This window comes from Neomonachus schauinslandi, chromosome 10 (assembly GCF_002201575.2).
Source record: "Neomonachus schauinslandi chromosome 10, ASM220157v2, whole genome shotgun sequence".
NCBI lineage: Eukaryota > Metazoa > Chordata > Mammalia > Carnivora > Phocidae > Neomonachus > Neomonachus schauinslandi.
In genome coordinates this window covers 29,592,599-29,619,309 of record NC_058412.1, presented here as the reverse complement: position 1 = coordinate 29,619,309, position 26,711 = coordinate 29,592,599, and the positions used below count along the sequence as shown (strand labels likewise).

General features: G+C 39.0%; 2 protein-coding genes across 3 annotated transcripts in view; one reads left to right on the top strand and one right to left on the bottom strand.

Annotated features, from left to right (window-relative positions):
- Window positions 1-59: 59 nt before the first annotated feature.
- On the bottom strand, window positions 60-10,455 carry GPATCH11 (G-patch domain containing 11). Of its 2 annotated transcripts, XM_021697551.1 has the most exons (9): window positions 10,292-10,455; window positions 6,414-6,485; window positions 5,651-5,877; window positions 4,795-4,836; window positions 3,817-3,937; window positions 3,552-3,642; window positions 2,572-2,688; window positions 1,738-1,819; window positions 60-644 (listed from the first exon to the last, which is right to left on the bottom strand). In XM_021697551.1, exons 2-9 carry the CDS (start codon window positions 6,470-6,472, stop codon window positions 589-591), a joined length of 795 nt encoding a protein of 264 aa, XP_021553226.1. In that variant the 5' UTR covers window positions 6,473-6,485; window positions 10,292-10,455; the 3' UTR covers window positions 60-588. The 2 variants fall into 2 exon arrangements, with proteins under 2 accessions (XP_021553226.1, XP_044774682.1); XM_044918747.1 differs by lacking the exons at window positions 4,795-4,836; window positions 5,651-5,877; window positions 10,292-10,455 and having other exon boundaries at window positions 6,414-6,420.
- A 62-nt stretch (window positions 10,456-10,517) lies between these two features.
- HEATR5B (HEAT repeat containing 5B) overlaps window positions 10,518-26,711 on the top strand; it is a 110,058-nt gene continuing 93,864 nt past the window's right edge. Inside the window, exons 1-7 of the mRNA XM_021697821.2 lie at window positions 10,518-10,594; window positions 11,568-11,715; window positions 14,751-14,962; window positions 17,713-17,821; window positions 18,958-19,107; window positions 24,566-24,737; window positions 26,180-26,337. Of these exons, the coding sequence (XP_021553496.1) occupies window positions 11,590-11,715; window positions 14,751-14,962; window positions 17,713-17,821; window positions 18,958-19,107; window positions 24,566-24,737; window positions 26,180-26,337 (927 nt within the window). The 5' untranslated portion in view covers window positions 10,518-10,594; window positions 11,568-11,589. The remainder of the gene's footprint in view (window positions 10,595-11,567; window positions 11,716-14,750; window positions 14,963-17,712; window positions 17,822-18,957; window positions 19,108-24,565; window positions 24,738-26,179; window positions 26,338-26,711) is intronic.

The window sequence follows — 26,711 nt, the reverse complement described above, 5'->3', positions numbered from 1 at the left end:
ATATTAAATAGTATTGTTCAATTGTATAATGGAGCGCAATTATACAATTGAGGAAGTCAGCATGTGTGGCCCAGCCCCTGGTGGGTTCTCTCACCTTGAAAGCTGAATGGTCTCAGAATGCAAAGGTGGGCTCTATCCCTGGTGAGGCAGAGGTCTGTAGTTGCGTCTAGGCGGGGAGATATTTTAGGGAGCCTGACAGGAGAACAAGTCAACCTTGCTCTCTACTCCAGCTTCACTGATGATAAATAAAGCCAACACTTTGAGCTCTCTCTGACTCCCATGTCTTACTTCTCAATTTGATCCAAAGTGAAGAGGGGAATAAGAGAGGTATCCTTAAGCCCCAGAAGCATCACAATCGAGTCTTGAATTGTAATTGCCCGTGTCTGTAACACTGGTGTTCTGAAATAGCATTCCGTTATTTTTCTGAAGTCTATGAACAACTATAAAGTACAAAGTATTTCCAAAGTTACAAAAAGAACACAACATATAAAAGGCCCTCTTTCTTTAGGCATAATGTGGGAATTCTAACTGTCCAATTGTCTATTTTTAGGAAACATTTCCCAAGTTTCTACTTTATTGAGAATAATCTTAGTCGTGATCTGCCGAAGTTGGTCCTGGGCAATTTGAAGAGAGGTCTTCTTTATCTGTGATTTATGTGAGGAAAATAAAAGATTAATATGACTTGTACAGTAAACTATTCCAGAAAATTATGTTAACATAACATGTGTTTCGTAGCTGTGTTTGCTACTTACTCAGCTAAACCAGGAAAAGATACAAGAACCAACAAGTCTTTACTGTCAAGTATAAAGTCCTTAAATTCAAGTTAACAAAGCCAACTCGGGCGAATGTATTACAGGGGAAAGTACTTGACTCTATAGGACATCTGGCCAGTTTTAAACCCATTTGGAGTGGATTTCAACATTCTGATTTTTATAGTTCAGGGATAATATCTACATAAAAGCTAGTTCTAAAAATTTTAAATATTTTTCAAGTACTATAGCTGAAGAAAGAATCTTTAAAAATAAATCATGAAAACAAATCATCCCCAATTAACTCAAAAATTCTTCCTTTTTGAAATAGAAGACCGAAAAATTCCCTTCTGCACATTTAGTTTCTGAAAAGTTAAAAGCACCTTTAATAAGGCCTCAATTAATGGGGAGCCCGCGTGGCTCAGTCGGTTAAGCAGCTGCCTTCGGCTCAGGTCATGATCTCAGGGTCCTGGGACAGAGCCCCTTGTTGGGCTCCCTGCTCAGTGGGAGTCTGCTTCTCCCTCTCTCTCTGCACCAACCCCCCCAGCCCCCACTCGTGCTCTCTCTCTCAAATAGATTTTTGAAAAAAGGCCTCAATTATTTCTATATTCACTATTGCTTTAAGACATTGGTCCCACATTACCATTTGGATGGAGTAAGAAATTACCATTGTCTATGGGAAATGTGACTTTCACACACACAAGAAAAATCAAAGTTAAAAATCAAAGAACAGGGGCGCCTGGGTGGCTCAGTTGGTTAAGCGACTGCCTTCGGCTCAGGTCATGGTCCTGGAGTCCCTGGATCGAGTCCCGCATCGGGCTCCCTGCTCGGCAGGGAGCCTGCTTCTCCCTCTGACCCTCCCCCCCTCTCATGTGCTCTCTCTCTCTCATTCTCTCTGTCTCAAATAAATAAAAAAAAATCTTAAAAAAAAAAAAATCAAAGAACATTTGTATTCAATATTTTTAAAAAGTGCGAAGTATCCTCTTACCTTCATAGGCTGTTCCACACCAAATACAATACAGATGCTCTTCTCTTAAATAACCAGTCAATATTTGTAATTTTTCCAGTACCTAGATATAGGACATAGGCACATTAATAGTTCAAATTGAACAGAATCTTGGTTTTCTGATCTCTTGGATCCTGCCAAATTAGCCCAAAGCCATAAATCTGCTACTCTCTTAACCAGGTAGGAGAAGTATGAAGGGCAGAGTGTATTAGAACATGTTCCAGTTTATCAGCCACCCTGATATTTTCACAAGTCTGCCAGACACAAAGAGACCACTTGTTAACATTTAGAAAATAGGTTTGGGCTGGCTCTATTTTAATCACTATCCTTTAAAGACCCCTTCTACTTTCAAAGAATCTTCTTCCCTGGTGGGATGAGAGTGAACACCGCCTCCTTTGTCCTTAAAGTTCTCAACAATGGTCTCCCAGTTAAGCGGAACATTGGTTTTTCAAATTGTAAATGGTTCCTACAAAATGCTCACGTACAAATAACCCTAGAAATAGGATTCCTTTCTTGAATAATCTCCATTTCCTTTGAACTATGTTTTCTGGCTTTGTTTATGGGTGGAGGAGAGAGGTACTCCTATAGAATCACTCCGGAAATTTAACAGGCAACAAGGTAGAAATTGAAATAATTTACATTTGCCGCTCATCCGTCATCCAAACGAAAGCTGAGATGAGAGTGTAAACTGAAGCCAAAGGAAGAAATTATATACTTTTGGTAAAGTTATAATGTCGTGGTTCTCAAGAAGGGCTCAGAGTGTTAGTGGTGCCAGCGCTGAGATGCCCTGCTCAAGGAACTGGTGCCAAAACGTACACTTAAGTCTTCACTCTTATATTCATCTTCATCTGGCTCTTTTTCTTCCTCTTCCTCTTCCTCAGTCTCCTTTTCAAGCCCCAACCAGTACCATGCTTCCCTGGGAAACTGAATGTTCTGAAAATGGGAGAATTATTCCCAATTAAACACAAGTATGTTCGGGTCAACATGAATTCATATTCTTTCAATTCCGTATTTACTGAGTGCTGCCTCAAGAGTTAAGCACTGTGCTGTATGAACCATGGGGATGAAGAACCAGTTGGAATACTGTCCCCAAGCTGCTGCCGGTCTAGGAAGGAAAAGACATGGGCATACGTAGCCTAATGGGTATAAAATAATACATATAAGGTAGAAATCTTAAGTGTCATGACACAGACACAAAATAAAATGCTATGAAAATACAGAAAAGTGGGAGATGGCTTCCAGCGATCTATTTACATATGAGGGAAATTTTACAAACGTTTTTGGGACTTAAAATGAAGTCATTTTATTTTGGTGGAAACATCAAAATAAATAAAAGCAAAGTGAAATAAAAATAGAAGAAAAAATAGGATTTTAAAAACCACTCACATCTGAAACAGATAGTAATCTACCATGGTTTTACTAATTAGGGACACAAAAGGTACTGAATATGGACTAAAAATAGGCTATTCTGGTTAATCAAATATTCTGGTGAACAGAACTTCCACACGCACCAGCTCTGAGTCATCGATACTCAAATAAGCAGAGAACAATTAAATATAAAAACATTATTTGACGCTTAGTGGGTAATTCAGACCACTCCGGTTCCTGCAGAGGACAAGTCATTGTGAGTACCAATCATCAAAGATCAGTAGTGCGCGTTAAATGAAAGCTTTACCAGGTAGCAGGCTAGATACACTGGGCTTGGAGTTCTTTTCTTTCTTTTTTTTTTCTAATTAGAGGGAAAATCACACCGGGTGCCAAGAGTGTTCCAAACTGAATACAGGTCAAAGGCTTGCCTTCTGAGTATCCAACTGCTGGCATGCTCGCTGGCTTCTCCTCAGGTCCCCTTCCAGCTTCACTTCATCATGCTTATGTTTAAATCGCAGTCTAAAAAAAAATAAAATCAATCAATCAATCAATCGATCACAGTCTCATTGAAAGAAGACCACAGTCCACTAACAGTCTGTACTCTCTTTACCCATTTTATGTGCCCAACTCCCAGAAAACATACGACAGGAAAGACAAGATGAAACCCAACGTAGCGCAAGCACAAAGTGTTACCGAAATTGCTCTGCGGCTGTTTCTTCAGCTTGGTTTTTCATGTGAATCTTTCTCCTGTAGCTTTCTAGTTTTTCCTCTGCTTTCCGTTTCAGTAATGCCTCATGACCAAGGCCGCTTTTCCCTGTTCAAACAGCAAACTCTGCTGAGGGACCTGCTGGCTTCACACTTTTAAAACATGGCAACTGACATATTTGCATATGACACACAATTCTAATCTGAGAACAATCACTCAAAATCATTTGACATGAATGACAGGAGAAAACAGTAGGGATTTTTTTTTTTCTAAACCCAAATACACAATTTGATTTTTACAAGATCATTAGTCTGATCTCATATGATAGTCACGCTATATAAAATTTTTTAAATTGGGAAAACAGTATCAACTGTCATACTTTCATATAAATATCATGAACAAATAAAATAGATATTTTTCTCCTTAATTCATCCAAAGTATTTAGAAAAACACTGAATGGATGAATCTGTCTTAGAAGACTTTTAGGACATTTCAAAGGACAAAAGTAGCTCTGCATTTTTAATGGTCACAGCATTTTTTCCCCATATTTTTATGATTTAAATTTTATTTTATACTCACTGAAATTTTTATTTTTAGTTTAAAAGATTTAGAAGTTTAAGAAATATCTTACTGGGACGCCTGGGTGGCTCAGATGGTTAAGCATCTGCCTTCGGCTCAGGTCAGGATCCCAGGATCCTGGGATCGAGCCCCACGTTGGGCTCTGTACTCAGCAGGGAGCCTGCTTCTCCCTCTGCCTGCCTGTCTGCCTACTTGTGATCTCTCTCTCTCTGTCAAATAAATAAATAAAATCTTAAAAAAAAAAAAGAAATATCTTACTGAGGGTTTCCTGTGATTAGAACTGTAATAGTGCTACCATAAGAAAAGTATTTAGTAAGCAAATATATGTGTTAGATCTAAACATCAGTTCTTATTACTGGTAAATATACTCAAAAATAATTATATACCTGTTTTGACGTTGAGAGGAATTGGCTCAACAATACCATCTCCTAAGAAAAGAGAACAAAACACACAAACTACTTTAGAAATTCTTCCGCAAACTATAGGTGGGCATGGTATGCGACGTTACAATGTTCTATACATACCCTTCCAGCTTCAGTGTCACTTGAGACTGAAAACTGACTATACTCTATAATCAACTACCTCCCTTGCCATCAAATACCTGCTCCTCAGTAAGGCTGCCCCACAGGGCCCTCTGAAGGTAGGGTTTCCTGAAGTGAAAACACCGATACTCTATGTCCAAGAGGGCGGCAGCCTCCAGAGAAAGCAAAGCCTTGCTAGGTGAGGATCAAAGCCATTACAATAAAGAAGAGAAGACGAGAAAGACAGCTTACTACAAACATATGGCCTCTCCATCTTAATAAACAGTCTCACTTTCTAAAAGGGAAGCGAGAATTGAGCTTGTCTAACCAGATGCTCATTTAGGCAGCTGCCACAGGTACAGAGCGAGCAGGACAGAGTGCTGCCATCCTCCTCAATGTCATTTCACTGTCCTTGGGCCGTTGCACTCCTCAACCCTTCTCTTGTCACCATTCTTAGCTGCCGCCTTCATTGTAAGTCTCGTCTATCCCAGATGTTAGCGCCTTCAAGGCTGAGCTGGGCTGATAAGTAGCTCTTGATGGCAAACGGTTGTCTAAAGTGGCGTAGGAAGATGGAAGTTCCCTATATGGCTTGTTAGCATATAAGAGACTAGCTAAATTGTCTTAATTTCAGTGGAGATGGGTAAAGAGTTGTCTCTGGTACTCATCAATAGATCACCATTTGGTGGTTAGGAACACCTGCTTCTGTCCAGACGGAACTTACCACTCTTGCCAAGGGCCTGACCACTTTTATATCCCATCTTTTGGAGCAGAGCAAACCCTTTGTTTTCACAGCCTAGTGCATTCTTCAACCCAATGTCACGTCTTTCTTGTTCTTCTTCTTTTAAACTCTTCTGTCTATTTTTCAAATTAGCTTCCTGTTGCTTTTCTTCTTTTCGACGGGCTTCTCGGATCTGCCTCAGCATTGGCAATCCTGGTCTGATGTCTTGTCTGAAGAATAAGGGAAAAGGTGATTTTGGATGAGTACCTGAAGTTTTCTCATAACTTCGCTACTTACTCATTTGACACTGCTTAAAAGTTCACTACCTCTATGATCACCTTTGTTATTATTGATATTAGAACATAATCAGTGACCTCTGAGAATGGCTGCTCTAATAAAAATAATGAAGGCTGGTGCCAGATTGTAGGAAACTAAAGAAGTATAGAGTTGAAGAAAGTAATTTTACACTAATTTTTCTAGGAGGTTGGAAATAATAAAGAGCAAAGTTGAATACTAGCTAGAAGAGACAATAAGAAAATAAAGCAGAAGAGAAATTTCCTTGAAAGAGGAGAATAACAAGAATCAAGGGCAGAAGTCAATGTTTAGTATTAAAAGGGAAATTAAGGCTCCTAGTATCTTTAATATGAAAATGTAGGTGATGTTTCCATAAAGCAATGAAACTAACCTTCCAACCCGCATTTAAAATCAATGTCATTGCTTAGGAGTCTCCTACATGCCATTACATGAGATGTACACATTTACTTACTGGACATTAATGAAGGAATCTGACATATAGTCCTCTTCTTCTGCCATGTTCAACTTCATATGGCAAAAGTTTCTACAAATCAAATAGGATAAAGTAACAATACCTATTATTTCAGTTTATAATGGAAATAGAACTGTCTCTGCAGCCCTCCCACACATTCAAGTGCCTCCCAGCATCTTTCTGTGTGAAGCTCCCCAACAACTCATTCTCTTCTACCCCAAGCCTCCTTCATCTCCTATTATTTTCAAATGAATGTTACTAAAATCTGCCCATTCCTGACCTCTTACAAACCTCTGCCAAGCCTTCCTCTACAATACCCCTCATTTTTCCTATAGTTAAGGCATTTCTTTCTCACCTAAACTATTACAACAACTTCCTAACTGGTCTCATTGCAATTGGGCTCTCCCCTTCCAATCTGTCTCCTACACGCTCTCCAGAGTGTTGTTTTTTTAAGACTACTTTTTTTTTTAAGCTTATTTATTTTTTTTAATCTCTACACCCAACGTGGGGCTCGAACTCACAACTCTGAGATCAAGAGTCGGGGGGGGAAATCGGAGGGGGAGACGAACCACGAGAGACGATGGACTCTGAAAAACAAACTGAGGGTTCTAGAGGGGAGGGGGGTGGGAGGATGGGTTAGCCGGGTGATGGGTATTAAAGAGGGCACGTTCTGCATGGAGCACTGGGTGTTATGCACAAACAATGAATCATGGAACACTACATCAAAAACTAATGATGTAATGTATGGTGATTAACATAATAATAAAAAATTAAAAAAAAAAAAAGAGTCGTGTGCTCTTCCCACTAAGCCAGCCAGGTGGCCCCAGAGTGTTTTTTTAAAAAAAACATAAGTCAGGTCATTTAACCTGTTTCAAATCCTTCAATAAGCTTTACCCTGTAGACATTGGAGGACCAGTCACTTTAACATGGTAGCAGGAGGGATCCTTCATAATCTGACCTCTGACGCTCCTTTAGGATTCAATATGCAAGTCATATGGGCTTCACATTGCCCTCTGAACATACTACAGACATTTCCTTCCTCCTGGGCCTCGGTGACCCTCCTTCACAAAGTCTGTCCTGACCATTCCAGGCCTTGCTCTACAGCACTTCATGTCCAAGCTGCTCATTTAAAACTTGATACAGTTAACATCTTACTTACATAGAAACATTTTTGAGGAGAGTTTCCATCCAAAATAGTTAAAATCATGTAATTATTTTCCCTTAGAGGTATAAAATAATTATCAAGAAAAGTGCACCTCAAACTTTATTATGTATAGGAATTGCCTCAGGATCTTCTTAAAATCCAGAGTCTGATTCTGAACTAGAGCCTGAATCTGTATTTCTATTAGGCTCCCACCGATGCTGCTGGTCCAGTGGCTAGTTACAAAGGGTAGTCATTTGTTGCAGTGCATACATGCTGTTTTTGCCTGCATCCTTTCCTTTGAGGACCCAACCCTCTGCCCTCCATGCAGTTCTAGTGGAAGGTGGCAATCTCAGTACTCTGTACTGGGGACTCCCAATTCTGGTACACTATGTCCCAGCAACAGAAGAGGTGATGAGCTAACCAGGGCACATAAGCATCTCTTTCCTTACGTGATATGAATATACAGATTGTGGGGGGAAAGAAATCTCTTCACTGGGGTTTCTGAACTGGAGGTATGTGAAGCTGGGCTCCAAATGGCCACCTTCCTGGCCATTTGAAGGGATTCTATTCTGCAGAATGAAACCAGATAGAAAAAATGCACAAAGGTAGTCCTAAAAGCAATGAGTCTCTACCTCTAGTTCCTAAGACCCAGATTCCTATAGCTCTTTCTTTGATGCTGTGACTAACATTCTTCCCAGTTACATGGGCTAATAAATCTCCTCATTTCTTAAACTTGGAATAGGGATTCTGTCAACTGCAACTGAGAGTTTGGACAATTACACTGGATGGGAAAACTGTTACTGTACTGTTTTTGTTTGTTTGTCTTTAAAATTTTTTAGTGTATATCTTCCTAACCAGGCTGTAAATCCCAAAGACAAGTTCCCTATATCCCTACCACCATGGCCCAAACACCATAAATTCTAAATGTTTAGCCATGATAAGAACAAGAAGGGTCTTTACTTTGTGATTTTGTAATAATAGAATACTTTTCTCCCTAGGTCATCATGTCTTAAAACAAATGTACAGATAATGAATTTTTATGAGGCAAACACTCTTGTAACCAAGTGGTAGCCTCCAAGATGGCCCCCAATGATTCTTGCCTCTTGGTTTTCCACATCCTTGTGCAGTCCCCTTCCACAGTGACCAGGACTGATCTGTAACCAATAAGGTATTGTGGAAATGATGGAGAGTGACTTCTTGGTCATAAAAGACACTACAGCTCTTAGATCACTCTAACTCTGGTTAGATTACTCATTCTAAAGAAAGTCAGCTGTCATGTACTGACAACACTTAAGCAGCTCTATGGAAAGGTCAACACAGGAAGACCTGAGGCCTCCTGTCCACAACCATTACAAACTTGGGAGCCACATGATTGAGACATCTTAGAAACAGAGCCTCGAGCCCCAGTCAAACCTTCAAATGATTCAGCCTGGGCTAGCATCTTCACTACATCTTCTTAAGAAAGTCTGAGCTAAGCTAAACTACTAACAAATTCCTGATCCATAGAAACTGTGAGATAATAAGTGATTATAGTTATTTCAAGCTGCTAAATTTTGGGGTAACTTATTATACAGTAAAAAATAACACATCACCCATATCACAACCCTTGTCAGCTACCCAGAAGCCCTCTTTGTCCCCTACCAACTGTATCATTTCTTACTTTTCTTCAGAGTTTCATCAGCCATGTGTGCATCCTTAAACATTATCATTTTTCTTTTTATTATAATAAGTTAAAAATATGTAAGATTATACATAGCATTTGTGGTTAATTCACCCACTGTCTCTAAACTTCAAATTCTTCATTTCTAATAATAGTATTCTTACACGTAATGGTTTAGCGCCTACCCAGTATCTCAGACACTTTTATCCCATTTAATCATTAACAACTATATAAGGTAGGAATAGTTAGCTTTTTAGTTGGAGAAATTAAGGCTCAGTATGGCTAAATGACTTGCTCAACACCACAAAAAAATCCAGTCTCAGTGCTCTTGCTACTGCAAACAGGGTTAGATTATTTTTAAGGGACCCATTTGGCTCTAAGGTGTTAGGCAGATCTGAATGGGGGTTCCAGGTTTGTTTTTTTTAACTCCCCCTTTGTGGGTACAATATTCTTTAGCATCATCTAGTCGCATCAAGCATAAGGATAAACTTCCTAAAGCGATAATCCAGGCACAGATGATGGTGGCTTGGACCACAATAACAGCAGTGGAAGTGGTGAGAAGTGGTCGGACTCTGGGTATATTTTAAAGGTAGATCTAAGGAGACTGGCTGATAGATCGGAGGCGGTGTGTCAAAGAGAGAAGTCTACGATTACTCCAAGGCTTTTGGTCTGAAGAACTGGAAGAGTGGAGTTACCAATTTTTGAGAGTGGTTAGACTGTAGTAGGTCTGGTTCGGGTGAGGTTAGTTTTGTTTTGTTTTGGCAGACAGCGGACAAGAAGGCGGCAACAAAAATGCTGCTTCAGGCCTACGGAGAATCCCATTACACACCCGAGGGGAGAGAAGGGCTAAGGAGCTGGACAACAGTAGAAACCTAACCAAAAAACCTCAGAGCCCTCCTCTCTCCCCCCGAGGGACTGCTGATTCCTCCCTTTTCGCGTCCATTCCAGCCGCAAGCATCGCGCAGACGCGACGACTCCCGGGTGGGCATGTAGGTCATGGTGTGATGGGGTAGTCACAACAAGCGCACAGCCCACCGCCCTTTACCATTCTATCTGGCGTCCCCACCCCCTTACCTGGCAGCTCTACTCGCCCCGGGCCAGTTTGCGAGAGCGCGCGCGGCGCATGCGCCCACCTACCAGCAGGGGACGTCTGAGCCTCAGGTCCCACCTGAGTTTCCTAGCGAGCAATCAATTGGAAACCTGTGGCAGGGGAGACTAGGAGGATGTAATTAGTACGCTTGCGCAAGACCAGCCTTCTGCGCATGCGCTCTCCTTTCGTTTCCTGCTGGCAGGAGTGAAGGAGGCGGGGCATCCGGGTCGTTTGGCGGATGCTTCTGGCCCCGGAACTCAGCTGTGCGGCCCCTGCCAGACTAGGAGGTGAGGCCACCCCCGTCTGCCGCCAGAGCATGCACGGTGACACGCATACACACCCCTGTCCCCTCGTACGTTTTCAGAGGGCTGGAGAGGAAAATCGAGTTTGTAATGAACATTTTCCTTTCTCAGTCTCCGGGCTCGGTTCCGGGCCACCGTCACCTGTCGTTGACAGTCCGAGTGGCCCTGGCGAGGCCTGCGGCGGCCTCTTGCACATTCCCTAGGCCGGGCAGTGAGCTACGGTGGTCCTCCGAGTAGCCGGGTTAACCCAGACCTGCAGCGCGCACAGCATCTGCGGGCTGCATTTCCCCCGGCGCCCGGGGTTGCCACTGAAGCTTCTGCCACGGGTATGTGGCTCCCTCACCCCATCCCCGTAGGAAGGCTTTGGAGACTTCCAGTGTGACATCTTTATGCTGGGTGTTTTGACGTCCTCCTGGGCCAGGGGAGGGTAAGGGTGCTGTGCACCGAGCAGTGGGCGAGGGAAGAGGAGGATGGATTATCAGACCCAGCCGGTGTTTGATCTGGGTGCTTAAGTTTTAGCATTTGTGGAATGAGTTAATGACATGTGTTTTGCTACGCATTTTTCTTCTGGAATAATGCCTTATTTGCTACGTATATATTTTAAGTAATCTCTACGCCCAACGAAGGCCTTGAACCCACGACTCCCAAGTTCAAGAATCGCAGGTTCTACTGACTGAGCCAGCCAGGTGCCCTGCTATTTGCAAAATTTATTTTAATTTTCCTTTTACCCCTTTTTTCATTCTTCCTCACCAAGCATGACTTTGATTTATGTTCATTTTTGTTTTACGCTGGTCCTTTAGAATTAGGTTCTTGGGTTTTACCTCAAAGAAATTAACGTAAGTTTCCCCCAAATGAAATGAGAAGTAAAGCCATACTTTAAACTTCTTGGTGGTTACATTCATTAAGCTTGACTTTTAACATTAAAAAAATCCTTACAAGTATTTTTTGATTTGTTAAGGTGTGACTTTTAAACTTCAGTAATGGAGCTAGCCCACAGTTTATTGCTAAATGAAGAAGCTTTGGCTCAAATCACTGAAGCAAAGAGACCAGTTTTTATCTTTGAATGGTTGAGATTTCTTGATAAAGTCTTGGTTGCTGCCAACAAGGTATGGTATTTTTTTTTTCCAGCTGGGTTTACATAATCAAGAGTATTATATGCTTATGATTTGTAAAAAAACAAGCATTATGTTTTGGAAAGGTTGTGGGTCACTTATGGAATTGAGAATATTACACTGGAATAGGAATTTTAGTCTGTCCTTTTTCTGTTTTGTCACAGAACCTGAGTCTCCTTTGAACCTAGTTCTTTGCCTACTTCATGTGTCTATATGAACAGTTGAGTGTGCCTGGAGAAAAATATGATTATATGACTGCCGACATTTTAAATTCATTTATCTCCAACTTCAAGTGGTCCCTCAGTGCTGTCTAGCAATCCCAATATCTTTACTTATCTCCCTGAGGAGTTATAACAGGGTTTTTTTTTTTTTTGCTGTTTTCTTCTTCCTACATAGTCTATTTTATCCTAGTTGCTTTTCCTTATGTATATGTTTTATTTTCTCTTTAAAATTAGATATTTTCCTCAAATACCTGATGATGTTTGGCATCTGTTCAAATTTAAGAATGAGTAGTAGGTTCTCTGGGCAGGATGAAGTTCATTAACTGTGCTTCGCGTAGGCTAGTCCTGTTGTTTGAGAGCCCCTGACGTTGGTATCATAGGTTTCTCTTAGCTACTCATTCCCTGGAAGAGACATTTCTACTCTAGTGTCCTAGGATGTATCACCAGCTGCCTAGATTCTAGGAACTGGGGGAGAAGGCTAGGGACTTCAACATCCAGTATGTAAACTTTCATTTAACCCCCCTGTCTTCAGCGCAGTTTTCCCAGCCCACAGCTGTTCTTGAGTTCCCTAAGTCCAGAATGGAGGAGAGAGGTATGAGAATCTTACAGCTTCTAGACTCTCAACTATGTCCTCTAGCTCTAGGCACAGCTTCACTCCTTCTGCCAAAAGCACCTAGAGCTTCAAACAACAATAACAAAACAAACATGAGCTTTATGGGATTCTGTGTTGTAATTTGAGTCTCTTCTTAGCTTTGCCTATTGGGGATACCTGGCTTCTATATTTTCTGTTGATTGTTTTCCTGTTTTCTTTGCTCTTGTAGATTTGTGTTTTTTGTTTTTTGTGGGGTTTTTTTGGTTGCCCTTTAGTATAGTTTTAGTAGTAATTTTGGAGAGACAAAGTTAATGAATGGATTCATTTACAGTCTTTAGCTCAAAGTTTCTATTTTCTCTTAACACCTTCTAAGTGAGTATTTTTTGTCTCCATTCCACTGAAACGGCTCTTGTCTAGTCATCAGTGATCTCAGATTCTTCCAACCAGTGGTCAGTGTTCTGTCTTAGTTGGCCATCAGCAGCTTTTGATATAATTGATCCTCTACCTTTTAGACACTTAACTTTGTTTTTTATTTTGTTGTGAAATTGAAAAATACAAGACTATATACAAGTATTTACTCCCTCAAGGATATCATAGTCTCATGATTTTTACAATAATGACTCCCACATACCCAACTACCTCTTTCTCTCTTAAACAGAATCTCAAAATTAGCATATTCAAAGCCAAATTCTTGATTTACCCATCCCAAACCTGTCCTTTCCCTAGTGCTCATCTTCTCAGGAAATGACCATTTCTTCTTTCTGGTTGCTCAGGTCGTAAACCTTAGAGTCATTCTTGACTTCTTTCTTTCTCAAACTTCACATCATATTCATCAGCAAGTCCTATTGGTTCTATCCACCAGATATGTCCAGAATTCAATTATTTGTCATCATTGCCATTGTTCCCACCCTCATCTCTCATCTGGATTATTACAATAATTTCCTAAGTGCTCACCATGCTTCCAACCATGTACCTTGTAGAGTATTCTTTGCTCAGTATTCAGAATATGCCTTTTAAAATGTTCTGATTGCGTTTCTCTTGTGCTTCAAATTCCTGCTTAGAATGACATAGAAAATTCTTAGAGTGGTGTGTAAGGTGCTATACAATCTGGTCCCTTCTACCCTTCTGACTTCATCTTACACTACTTCGTCTTTGACTCTGCTTCAGCCAAACTGGCCATCTTGCTGTCCTCAACTAAGCAAGCTTCCACCTCAAGGCCTTTGCGCTTGTTCCCTTTGCTTAGAATGTTTTTCTCTCAGATGCCTGCATAGCTCACACCTTCACTTCTTTTCAGAGAGGCCTTTTCTTACTAATCTGTAGAAAACGGTAGGAGTTCACACTATTCATTTGTTTACTTGGTGAACTCTGTCTTTCCCCACTAGAATATAAACTCATAAGGGCAGAGACTTTGTCTGTTGTGTTCACTCTTTCATCCCAGTGCCTAGAATAGTGCATGGCATATAATACGTGCACAGTCAGCATTTCTTGAATGAATGAATGAACTCTTGGCATTGATAATGAGTATATCTGAATTTTTCTTTTTATGCTGTCTGCGGCTCTTAAGGTTTCTTTCAGTTTCATTCAGTGACCTATAACTGATGAACTACTGACTTCACTTTTATAGGGCAGCCTTGCTAGGTTCTAAGACATAAGTTATCCCTATGCCCAATATTTTATATCCTTTGACTATTGGTTTCTTAGCAAGTTAGTGTGGAAACTTTTTGGATCTAGAGTAGTCACTTTTGGGACGCCTGGGTGGCTCAGTCGGTTAAGCGTCTGCCTTCGGCTCAGGTCATGATCCCAGGGTCCTGGGATCGAGTCCCGCATCGGGCTCCCTGCTCCGCGGGGAGCCTGCTTCTCCCTCTGCCTCTGTCTCTCTCTCTGTCTCTCATGAATAAATAAATAAAATCTTTAAAAAAAAAAAAAAAAATTTTAAAAAAAAAAAAAAAAAAAAAAAAAAAGAAAAAAATAGAGTAGTCACTTTTATTGGTAGCTAACTTTTTGGCATTGGAGGGGGAATGAAGGATAATATTTAATCTAGGAAAGAATGGTTCATTTCTTACCGAACTTTTCCTTATCTTGAAAATTTTCATTTATGGTTTTATGCCTAATGTAATCGAGATTTTAACTGTTGAGTATTTTTAATTTTGATTGAAAGGTAACACAATCACATATAAGAAAAAACTGATAATGTTCTTTATTTTTTTTTATAACAGACTGATGTAAAGGAAAAACAGAAAAAACTTGTTGAACAATTAACTGGATTAATAAGTAGTTCACCTGGACCACCTACACGAAAACTGTTAGCTAAAAATCTTGCAGCTCTTTATAGCATTGGGGATACTTTTACGGTTTTTCAAACACTTGATAAATGTAATGACATTATCAGAAATAAAGATGACACTGCAGCCTACTTACCAACAAAACTGTAAGTACTTACTTTGATATTTTGTTTTTTTTAGAGTAACTTATCTTAATAAGGGACTACTGATCATAAAGACCGCCAGGTCATTGGAACCTGCAACATGCTGCTTGACAATGAAAGCTCTAAGTAGGTGTGGGGAAGGGGTTCTTTTTCAGTCTGCGTTTCATCGCCACTGGGATGAAAAAGCAAGCGACAGAGAATTGGTATGGTGTCAGCAATTTGCACAGAAGTCTTTTGGTAAATTTGGATGGAGAGAATATTCTTGGCTGGGATAGAGAAAAGTGAAGAATGTCTAGGTGATGGGATTGAGGCAGGACTGGGCAAACTAGCCCACAGGCCAAATCCAGCCTGCTGCCTATTTTGTAAAGTTTAATTGGAATACAGACATGCCCGTTCATTTAGGTGGTAGCTGCTATCATGCTGTAGTGGCAGAACTGAGTAGCTGAGACAGAGACCATTTTGCCTGCAAGTTTGCTGACCTTTGGTTTGGGTCAAGGACAGACATTTTCAGAGCAAGTCTTAAGGCTAATGGCTATGGGGTGCATCCTATGAAAGGGTCAAATAAGAAAACCACAACAGTTATAGTACAGTGAAGAGTGTTGTCAAGGGGGAAATAACTCACCTGTGGCATAAGGGGAGAGCAGTGTCAAGGAAGGCTTCTCAAGGAAGGATCGGCCAAAGATCAACAACAGGGAAGGACACATGGAGGTTAATCAAATAAGTGGTTAAGATGGGAAGATGGATGTGATAGGCCAGGGATTGGCAAACTTTATGAAAAAGAGCCAGGGAGTAACTCTTTTTGGCTTTGTGGACTATCCATCTCTGTCACAACTACTCACCTCTGCCGCAGACTGTGTGTAAATAAAATAGCTGTGTTCCAATGAAATTTTATTTATAAAAACCAGTGGTAGGCTGGATGATGGGCCAGGTTCAACCTGCAAGCAGTAGTTTGCCAACCTATTTTCTAGGCTAAGGAAACTTCTCATTGGAAACAAAAGTAGGTTCTTTATACTTTATTTACAGTGCTTTTCAGAAAGATGCAAAATAGAGGAGGGAACAAGTCCTGAGGGGGAAAACGAGAAGTTCAATTCTGGGTGCGCTGATTTGCAGTACAGGAGGGAACATCCAGGGGACAGTGTGTAGTAGGTAGTTTGAAGTTGTGGTCCAAATTTCAGAGCTCTGAGTTGAGATTGTAGTTTTGGCAAGTAGAGTGGAGATTAGGAACCCTTTGGTATAGTTAAAGTTACCTAGGAAGAGTTCTGTTTGGGAACAGTGGATGGCCAAGGATACGTCTCTAGAACGCCATGCAAGGGGCCTGGGCCAGTGTAATAGCTTACAGAGGAAACGGGGAGATTATTCTGAACCCAGACACTGAGTTTTAGGTCTGTTTTCAACTGCATAGGTAAGTTATAATTAGATTTTGTGTTGTTTGGGATAAGTGTAGATCTCAAAAGTTTTAGAAGAGATTAGAGAGCGCTAGTGCTTTCCAATTTATTTTGGAATTTGAAGCTGTGTTAATACTTTGATGGTTTAGCTCTCCACCACTTAGCAAATCCACACATCACTTTTTAGTTCTGCTTAGGTAGAATTTATCATATATTCCTTATTATTCATATGTATTTCCAGTGGATTCATGGGTTTTGTTTAGGAATTCCCTAAATATTCTGGCATGTGACCTCAGTCCTTTTTAGTTTTGTTATCAGCCTGGAGAGTATTGAGAAAAGCGTGGGATTTAGAGTCAACCAGGTGAAGGTTGATTCCCTGATTCTACTATTTAATACATATGTGAAAGTGACACGAGTGTATTTCATGTCTGCCTCGGAGTAACTTGCTCAGGATACATAGCTATTATTAGGTGGCAGAGTCCAGGATTTAGTCACGGATCTGCCAGACTTCAAAGATTATACTCTTCACTCCTCTTCTGTACTCCTGCCTCTAAACTAAACTCACAGCTACTCACTTATTTACTATTCATACAATTGACGATGGAGTGGTTTCCTTTGTCCTGAAGAGATGGGCTTTTGTTATATTTCTTCTTCTGTGTAGCCAAATGTTCCGTGAAAGCCATTTAGATTAAATTTTACAAGTAATTGTTTACTATTATTTGTATATTAAAAGGCAGGAACTGTGAGCAATAAAAAAATGTGTAAGATAGATTCCCTGTTTCCGGATTTTACATTTCCATTGGCAGGATAAGATATACATGTTTATTTATATTTATTTATATTTATTTTTAAAGTAGGCTCTATGCCCAACGTGGGGCTTGAACTCACGACCCTGAGGAGATAAGAGTCACATGCTCTACTGACTGAGCCAGCCAAGCCCCCCAGGATATACACATTTAAATGGTCAAGTCAGAACACAATAAATAACATAATTTTTATCAAAATGAGTGGTTAACATTAAATGTTATATATAATGAGAGAAGAAAAGGAATCATTGTAGATTGACATAATATGGGAAGTCTTCATAAAAGGAAAACTTGGATTTCTTTCCAAAGGAGGGGTATGATTTATTATGTGAATATATATTTATTCTCCTATATTCCTAACAAGAATACAATTTGATCAACCATAGTATTTGTTGCGATTATAAAGAATAGATAAACAAGGTGTTTTTGAAAGTTGAGAATTAAGGATTTGTAGCGAGAAGTGTCCTACATAAATACAAATTGACTTCTGAAAATGAGAAAGGTATCCTGAAATTGTATTATTAACCTGAACAATGACCAGTGAAAACATCACTTCTTATAGGGCTGCAGTGGCTTGTGTTGGAGCATTTTATGAAAAAATGGGGAGAATGTTAGGAAGTGCATTTCCAGAGACAGTGAATAATCTTTTGAAATCTCTGAAAAGTGCAGAGGTAAGTTTTACAACAAATATTATTTAAATGTTTTGCTTGTGGCAAGAGTTAGATGTCAGTAAAAATATATGTTTGCCTTTTTTCTGTCACTGTGATACTCATACTGCTTAGCAAGAAGGTAATGTAAGATTATTACTTGCAAAAAAATACTCTTGTCCCTTCTTTAATGTGTATTACCTTATGTTTCAGTGGGAAGGGAAAGAATGCTTTTCCTTGGCAAAAAATAGGTTTACCTATTATTTTTTATTTAGCCCTATGGATATTTTTGCCCTGCCATTTTATTTTTGTGCCATAGCAAATGTATTAGTCTCCTAGGGTTGCCTTGGGTAATAAATGACTGCAGTGACTTAAAACAACAGAAGTTTGTTGTCTCACAGTTCTGGAAGCAAAAATCCAAAATCGGTGTTGGCAGGGCCATGCTTCTGAAGAAAGACCCTCGGGAAGAATCCTTCCCTGCTTTCTTCCCTTCTGGTAGTTGCTAGCAATCCTTGGCGTTCCTTTGTGTTCCTTGATTTGTAGATGCACTTCTAATTTCTGCCTCTGTTGTTACACGGTGTTATTCCTGTGCATCTGTGTTCTGCATCCAAATTCTTCTCATCTTATAAGGATACCAGTGACTGGATTAGGGCCCACCTGAATTGAGTATGACCTTGTCTTTCTTTAATTTCTTATTTCCAAATAAAGTCATGTTCACAGGTAATGGAGCTTAAGACTTGAGAGGAAAAATAATTCTATTTTGTCTTGTCAATTTGGTGTTACTTCTGAAAGTTCCTTATCAACTTGGTGTTCACTAAAGCTAGACCAAGCCCTGGACTCTCACAGTCTAATTCCTTCGTCTTGGAGGGCTGAAGATTTCCTCTTCTGGGAACTATTTTTATTTTCATGTTCTTATTAACTTGAACTTCATGTTGTGGAAACATTAGAATATGTTTTCTTGTGGTAACCTGATTTCTCAGCAAGATATTATTTAATTGAAGTTAATACTTACTCTTACCTTTCAGGTACTGTCTAGGATACTTAATTTTATTTTATTTTTCATTACTTACAGAAAACTTTTGTATTTTGTTATGTTCTTGTTTCACCATGGAACTTATTTTACAACATAGTTTTTAGTTTTGATTTATGTTCACGTCTAGTCTCAAGGGCGAAGTGAAATCTTAATGAGCCTACAGAAAGTTCTGAATGGACTGGGAGGTGCAGCGGCTTCCTCTCATCGTGATATTTACAAGAATGCCAGGTCCCTCTTGACTGACAGGTCGATGGCTGTTCGATGTGCAGTTGCCAAGGTTAGTACTTGCTGATTTATAATGCTATTCCTTTCCCTGCTTCCTCTTAAACAGTGACTTTTTCTTTTAAAGTTTTAAAATGTGATAGCGTACTTTTTGTTCTCATAGATTAGTTTCTTTTTTTTTTTTTTTTTTTAAAGATTTTATTTATTTATTTGAGACAGAGAGAATGAGCGAGAGAGAGAGAGCACATGAGAGGGGGGAGGGTCAGAGGGAGAAGCAGACTCTCTGCCGAGCAGGGAGCCTGATGCGGGACTCGATCCCGGGACTCCAGGATCATGACCTGAGCCGAAGGCAGTCGCTTAACCAACTGAGCCACCCAGGCGCCCCTCATAGATTAGTTTCAATTTGTAGAATTATATACAAATGCAATCATGGGGTATGTGCTCTCTTTCTTTGGTCTGGCTTCTTTTACTCAGCATAATTATCTTGAGCTTCATCTATATTGTTATTGCTGAGTAGTATGTCATTGTGTGGATGTACCACAATTAGTTTATTCCTTCACCTGTTAAGGACATTTGAATTGCTTCCAGTTTAGGCTATTAGAAAAAAAGCTATAAACATCTGTGTACAAGTTTTTGTGTGGACATATGCATTATTCTACCTGGATAAGTACCTAGGAGTGGAATAACTGGATTGTGTGATAGATTAATGTTTAACTTTTTAAAAAAATTGCCAAACTATTTTCCAAAGTACTCGTACCATTTTACATTTCCACCAGCAATGTATGAGATTTCTAATTCCTCCACATCCTCGTTTGTATTGTCAGTCATTTTGGCCATTCTAACAGATACGTACCCATATCTCATTGTGGCTTTAGTTTGTATTTCCCTAAGGACTAAAGATGAGCATATTTCACGTGCTTTTATTGCCATCCATATCTTCTTTGATGGAGAATCTATTCAGGTCTTTTGCCTGTTGTTTTATTGAGTAGTTTTCTTATTATTGAGTTTTGATAGTACTATATAGAGTTTTTATATATTTTTTTATCAGATAGACGGTTTGCAAATACTTTTTCTCAGCTGTGGCCTGTCTTTTCATTCTCTAAATAGTGCCTTTCTAAGGGAAAGAAGGGAAGTTTTGAATTTTGTCAAAGTCCAATTTACCAGGTTTTTTTTCAATTTACCAATTTTTATATCTGTGCTGCTCGTATTGTATCTAAGAAAACTTTTCCTGACTGAAGGTTTCTCTTATGTTTCCTTCTAGAAGTTTCATAGTTTTATACTGAGATATATGATCCATTTTGAGTTAATTTTTAAATTTGGTAAAAAATTTGAATAAAATTTTTTTTTTTTTTTTTGCATGTGTATATTCACTTGTTCCAGTACCACATTGAAAACACTATCTTTTCTTCACTTAAATTGCCTTCGCACCTTTGTTGAAAGTTGGTTGTCCATATGTGTATGGGTCTATTTTGGACTCTATTTAATGTTCCACTAATCTATCTTGATGTCCATAACACTGTCCTAATTACTGTACCTTCATAATAAGTCTTGAAACCAGGTAGTGTTAACTTTCCAACTTTGTTCTTTTTCAAAATAGTATTCTAGGCTCTTTGCATTTCCATACGAATTTTAGAATTAACTTATCAATTTCTAGAAAAATACCATGCTGGGATGCTGACTCATACTGGTATTTTACAGTGACTCTGTGGATCAATTTGGGAAAAGTTGACATCTTAACAATATTAAATCTTCTAACTTATTTAGGTCTTCTTTGTTTTCTCTTAGCAACATTTTGTGGTTTCCAGTTATAGGTCTTGGACATCTTTTGTCATATTTATCCTTAAGTATTTCATATTTTCAATGCTATTTTAAATGGTATTGATTTTTAAAATTTTAATTTCTAATTGTTCATTGATAACACAGAAATACACTTGATTTTTGTATATTGTTCTTGTATCTGCCAAAGTTGTTAAATGACTTAAAAGTTCTATCATCTCTTTTAATAGATTCTGTCAGGTATTCTACATAGACAATCACGTTGTCTAAGAATAAAGACAGTTTTACTTCTTTTCCAATAAGGATACCTTTTGCTCTGGAGAAATCCTTCAATACAGTGTTGAATTAAAAATATGAGAGCAGGGGCACCTGAGTGGCTCAGTTGGTTAAGCCTCTGCCTTTGGCTCAGGTCATGATCCCAGAGTCTTGGGATCAGGTTCCGTGTTGGGCTCCTTGCTCAGCAGGAAGTCTGCTTCTCCTGCTCCCTCTGCCCCTCCCCCCCCATGCTTGCGTGTGCACGCGCTCTCTCACTCTTTCTCAAATAAATAAAAAATCTTTTTTTTTTTTTAAATTTTATTATGTTATGGTAGTCACCATACAATACATCATCGGTTTTTGATGTAGTGATCCACGATCCATTGTTTTCGTATAATACCCAGTGCTCCATGCAGTACGTGCCCTCCTTAATACCCATCACCGGGCTAACCAATCCCCCCTCCCCCTTCCCCTCTAAAACCCTGTTTGTTTCTCAGGTCCGTAGTCTCTCATGGTTCATCTCTCCCTCCAATTCCCCCCCCCCATTTTCCCCTTCCTTCTCCTAATGTCCTCCATGCTATTCCTTATGTTCCACAAATAAGTGAAACCATATGATAATTGACTTTCTCTGCTTGACTTATTTCACTTAGCATAATCTCCTCCAGTCCCATCCATGTTGATGTCAAAGTTGGGTATTCATCCTTTCTGATGGCTGAGTAATATTCCAATGTATATATGGACCACATCTTCTTTATCCATTCATCTGTGGAAGGGCATCTCGGCTCTTTCCACAGTTTGGTTATTGCAGACATTGCTGCTATGAACATTGGGGTGCATATGGCCCTTCTTTTCACTACGTCTGTGTCTTTGGGGTAAATACCCAGAAGTGCAATTGCTGGGTCATAGGGTAGCTCTATTTTTAAATTTTTGAGGCACCTCCACCCTGTTTTCCAAAGTGGCTGTACCACCTTGCATTCCCACCAACAGTGTAAGAGGGTTCCCCTTTCTCCACAACCTCTCCAACATGTGTTGTTTCTTTCCCTGTCCATTTTTGCCATTCTAACTGGTGTAAGGTGGTATCTCAATGTGGTTTTGATTTGGATTTCCCTGAAGGCTAATGATGATGAACACTTTTTCATGTGTCTGTTAGCCATTTGTATGTCTTCTTCAGAGAAGTGTCTTTTCATATCTTCTGCCGACTTTTTGACTTGATTATTTGTTTTTTGGGTGTTGAGTTTGAGAAGTTCTTTATAGATCTTGGATACCAGCCCTTTATCTGTAGTGTCATTTGCAAATATCTTCTCCCATTCTGTGGGTTGCCTCTTTGTTTTGTTGACTGTTTCCTTTGCTGTGCAGAAGCTTTTTATCTTGATGAAGTCCCAAAAGTTCATTTTTGCTTTTGTTTCACTAGCTTTTGGAGATGTATCTTGAAAGAAGTTGCTGTGGGTGATGTCCAAGAGGTTACTGCCTATTTGGCAAATCCTAGGATTTGGATGGATTCCTGTCTCACATTGAGGTCTTTCGTCCACTTTGAGTTTATCTTTGTGAATGGGGTTAGAGAATGGTTGAGTTTCATTCTTCTGCATGTGGCTGTCCAATTTTCCCAGCACCATTTATTGAAGAAACTGTCTTTTTTCCATTGCATGTTTTTTCCTGCTTTGTCAAAGATTATTTGACCATAGAGTTCCATATCTAGGTTCTCTATTCTGTTCCATTGGTCTGTATGTCTGTTTTTGTGCCAGTACCATGCTGTCTTGGTGATCACAACTTTGTAATATAGCTTGAAATCGGGCAACGTGATGCCCCCAGCTTTGTTTTTCTTTTTCAACATTTCCTTGGCGATTCGGGATCTTTTCTGATTCCATACAAATTTTAGGATCGTTTGTTCCAGCACTTTGAAAAATGTCATTGGAATTTTGCTTGGGATGGCGTTGAAGGTATCGATTGCTCTGGGTAGCATAGACATTTTAACAATGTTTATTCTTCCGATCCATGAGCATGGAATATTTTTCCATCTTTTTGTGTCTTCTTCAATTTCTTTCATGAGTGTTCTGTAGTTCCTAGAGTATAGATCCTTTACCTCTTTGGTTAGGTTTATTCCGAGGTATCTTATGGTTTTTGGTGCTATTGTAAAAAAAATCTTAAAAAAAAAAAAGACATGAGAGCAAACATCCTTGTCTTATTCCAGATCCTTATAGAGAAAACATTCAGTTTTTTGCCATTTAGTGTTGGTTTTTCTTGATGACTTTTAGCAAGTTGAGGAAGCGCCCTTATATTCCTAGCTTGCTAAGAGGTTTTATCAGGAATGGATGTTGGATTTTGTCAAGTGCCTTTTGTTTTATATTTGATTTCTTGTGTTGTTTTTGTTGTTGCTTTTTCTAGGTAGACTTCTTATTTTAATTTAATGGTAGATTTACATGCAATTATAAGAAATAATACAGAGATGTCTTTATTACCCAGTTCCTCCCAATGGTAATATCTTGCAAAGTATAATACAGTATTACAACTAGTATAATAGTGTTGAAATTGACATAGTCCATTGATCTTGTTTAGTTTTCCCCAGTTTTACTTGTACACAAATTCAGTTTTAAGATGATTTATTTGAGAGAGAGTGCGCGTGTGTGAGTGAGTACATGGGGGAGGGGCAGAGGGAGAGAATCTCAGGTAGACTCCCTGCCAAGCGAGGAACTGGTCACAGGGCTTCATCCCACAACGCCCCCCCTCCCCAGGATCATGACCTGAGGCGAAACCAAGAGTCAGAGGCTTAACCGACTGAGCCACCCAGGTGCTCCTACAAATTCAATTTTAAAAATCAATACTGGGCTATTTAGGTTATCTTTTTTCTTTAGTGAGTTGTCTATTTCAATTAAGTTGTCAAATTTATTGGCATAAAGTTGTTTATGATGTTCTCTTTGTTCTTTTAATATATAGTCAATCTGTAGTTATGTGACCGCTCTCATTCCTAATTTTGGTAATTGGTGTCTTTTGTCTTTCCTTTATCTGTCTGGCTAGAGATTTATCAAATTTATTGGTCATCTCAAAGAAGCAGCTTTGGGTTTTATTTCTATTCTTTTTCAGTTTTCTATTTCAGTTCTGTTATCTTTATTATTCTCTTTTCTCCCCTGCTTACTTTGTGCTAAATTTGCTCTACGTCATGAGTTTCTTAAGGTTGAAGCTGAGGTTATTGATTTGAGACCTTTCTTCTTTATACTACAGGAGTTTAGTGTTAAATGTCTTCTCCTAAGTACTGAAAACTCTCTCGAGGCCATAAGCTGGGACAATTACAGTGTTAAGTTTGTTTTCCATCTCCTAAGCATTGCTCTCCTTCACTGCCTAATGTCCAGTGTCGTGAAAACTCTTATTTCGTATGTTTTAGTTTTTTGGTTATTTCAGGAGAGAGAGTAAATCTGAATCTTGTTACTATATATCTGGAAGTGGAAGTTCTAGGATGTAATTTACTTTTTTTTTTTTTTTAATTCCAGTGTTTACTAGAACTACAGAATGAAGCTGTGTTCATGTGGACTGCTGAGTTGGAAAATATTGCCACTCACTGCTTTAAGGCTTTGGAAAACTCAAATTATGGGGTTCGAGTGGCAGTGTCTAAACTCTTAGGAACAGTCATGGCTACAGCGTTGATGCCAAAACAAGCAACAGGTATCATTTGCCAATCCCTGATGTAGACTGTAACAGATATTTGAAGGTATATGAAATCTATCTAAATAAGTTACTTGTTATAGGCAAGTCACTTGAAAGATTTAAATTGTTAAGCGTCTTTGTCTACTTTTTCAGGGAATAGAACTACCCAAATGGCATTTTCCTTGATATAGACATTTTTTGTGGTTATAATGTACAGGATAATATCTATCAAGTATACTGGATATAAAAGCAAGTAAGATTTATGAGATGGTTTTGTATAATCTTCAGGGGACTGGAATCTGGCACATATATATGCTTCCTTACTTGCAATCTCTGATGAGTAGATCCCTTTTATAGTACAGTATTATTTTTCTTTTGTTTTCTTTTTTTTTGGCCATTACTGTAAGCAGAGTCAGAGACATTTGTCCTGTGACTTCTGCTGTGCCTCACAGTTGCATAGAGGTGCCTCAGTGAGGGTTGTGAGTGGACCCTGAGGGAGCCCGGCCACGCCTGCTACTGTCCCCACCCCTACTCCAGCTCTGTGTAGTAGAAGGAGAATCAGATGTTATAGATTCAAGTCCTAGCTCTTTTGTTAATTAGCTGTGAAACCCTTTGAGCTTTAGTCTCTTTATCTTTAATGATAATAATTTCAGTCTGTGCAATTAGATGATGATGATGACAGGTAACGTTTACTAAGTACTATGTGCCAGGCACTGAATTCAGCATATAACTGAGTTTTATTGAATCCTCACAAAAGCCCTATGAATTATAAGTACTGTTACTATTCCCAATTTATAAACAAGGAAATTGAGGCTTACAGAGATTGTGTAATTTGTGTTCTCTTAAGTGTTCTGTTAAGCATCAGAGCTGAAATTCAAACCCAGGCAGCCAAATTCCAAAGTCTACATACTTACTCATGAGCTTTATACCTCTCCTACAGGCTTTTTGTGAGGATTATGTTTGCAGCTGTATGTGAAAGACTTTATAAAATATGAAGCTCTGTGCAAGGGAATGGCAATTCGGCTGCAGTCCAGTGACATTTTAATCTATTGCTAACTGTTGTCTAGAAAGCATGGACTTGGCAAAGTTTCTTTGAGTCTACTCTGTTGGGAATGAGGGCTGTGATCAATTAGCAGTATCTGCTATGGATGTGCTTTGTCCTTGTTGTGTTAGATATATCAAGGTTAACATTGTTAGACTATGTTTGGCATAGATTTAATGAATTTCTTTTAATTTCTAGCTCCTTCCATGTTTCCTAGCATTTTTTACTTCAAAATTGAATTTATTTTTGCAAGTACATTGTAAATTTAAAGACTATAAGACAATGGAAGGGCCCTCTTTGTAGTGGTTTAAGGATCCTTAAAAATAATTACTTGAATTTTTAAGCTAAATTTATTAGAAAATATTATCCAATGAATAGCAAAATATATTGCTTATGAACTTACTTTTCTTCCTGAAAGTAATGCGCCAGAACGTGAAGCGAGCGACATTTGATGAAGTCTTAGAACTCATGGCCACAGGATTTCTACGTGGAGGGTCAGGTTTTTTAAAGAGTGGTGGAGAGATGTTAAAAGTCGGAGGGTCTGTTAATCGTGAAGTGAGAGTTGGAGTCACACAGGTTTGTAATGGATACGTATGAAAGAATTCCGTTCGCATTGCTGGTGAAATCTCACGGAAGACTCAGTACACACAGATTTTTTATATTGTCTGCTTTTTTTTTTTCCCAAAATGTTTATTTTACCAAATGAATGAATTACATTCAAATTCCAAATTACACACTTATATGGAAAGATAGATTCTTAATGATGTGCAAATAAGCCTTTGTCTGCTATGTTTATGTAAGTATCCAACATTTTCCCAAATTTTACTTGGCAGAAAATCAGATGTAAAATAATTCAGTTTTAGTTGAAATTGTATTCAAATAGCTTGAGGCATTTAGAGTTTAATGTTCCCCAATGACTCTGTAGCTAATCGTATTGGTTAATACTTCGA

Bases quoted from the DNA above. Each gene is read 5' to 3' on its own strand.
- GPATCH11 (XM_021697551.1), bottom strand. From the start codon at position 6,472: ATGAAGTTGAACATGGCAGAAGAAGAGGACTATATGTCAGATTCCTTC. The intron at 5,878-6,413 runs GTAAGTAAATGT...CTTATTCTTCAG, and splicing joins GATTCCTTCATTAATGTCCA to ACAAGACATCAGACCAGGAT. The intron at 2,689-3,551 runs GCAAGCCTTTGA...TCCCATTTTCAG, and splicing joins AGCAGTTGGATACTCAGAAG to AACATTCAGTTTCCCAGGGA.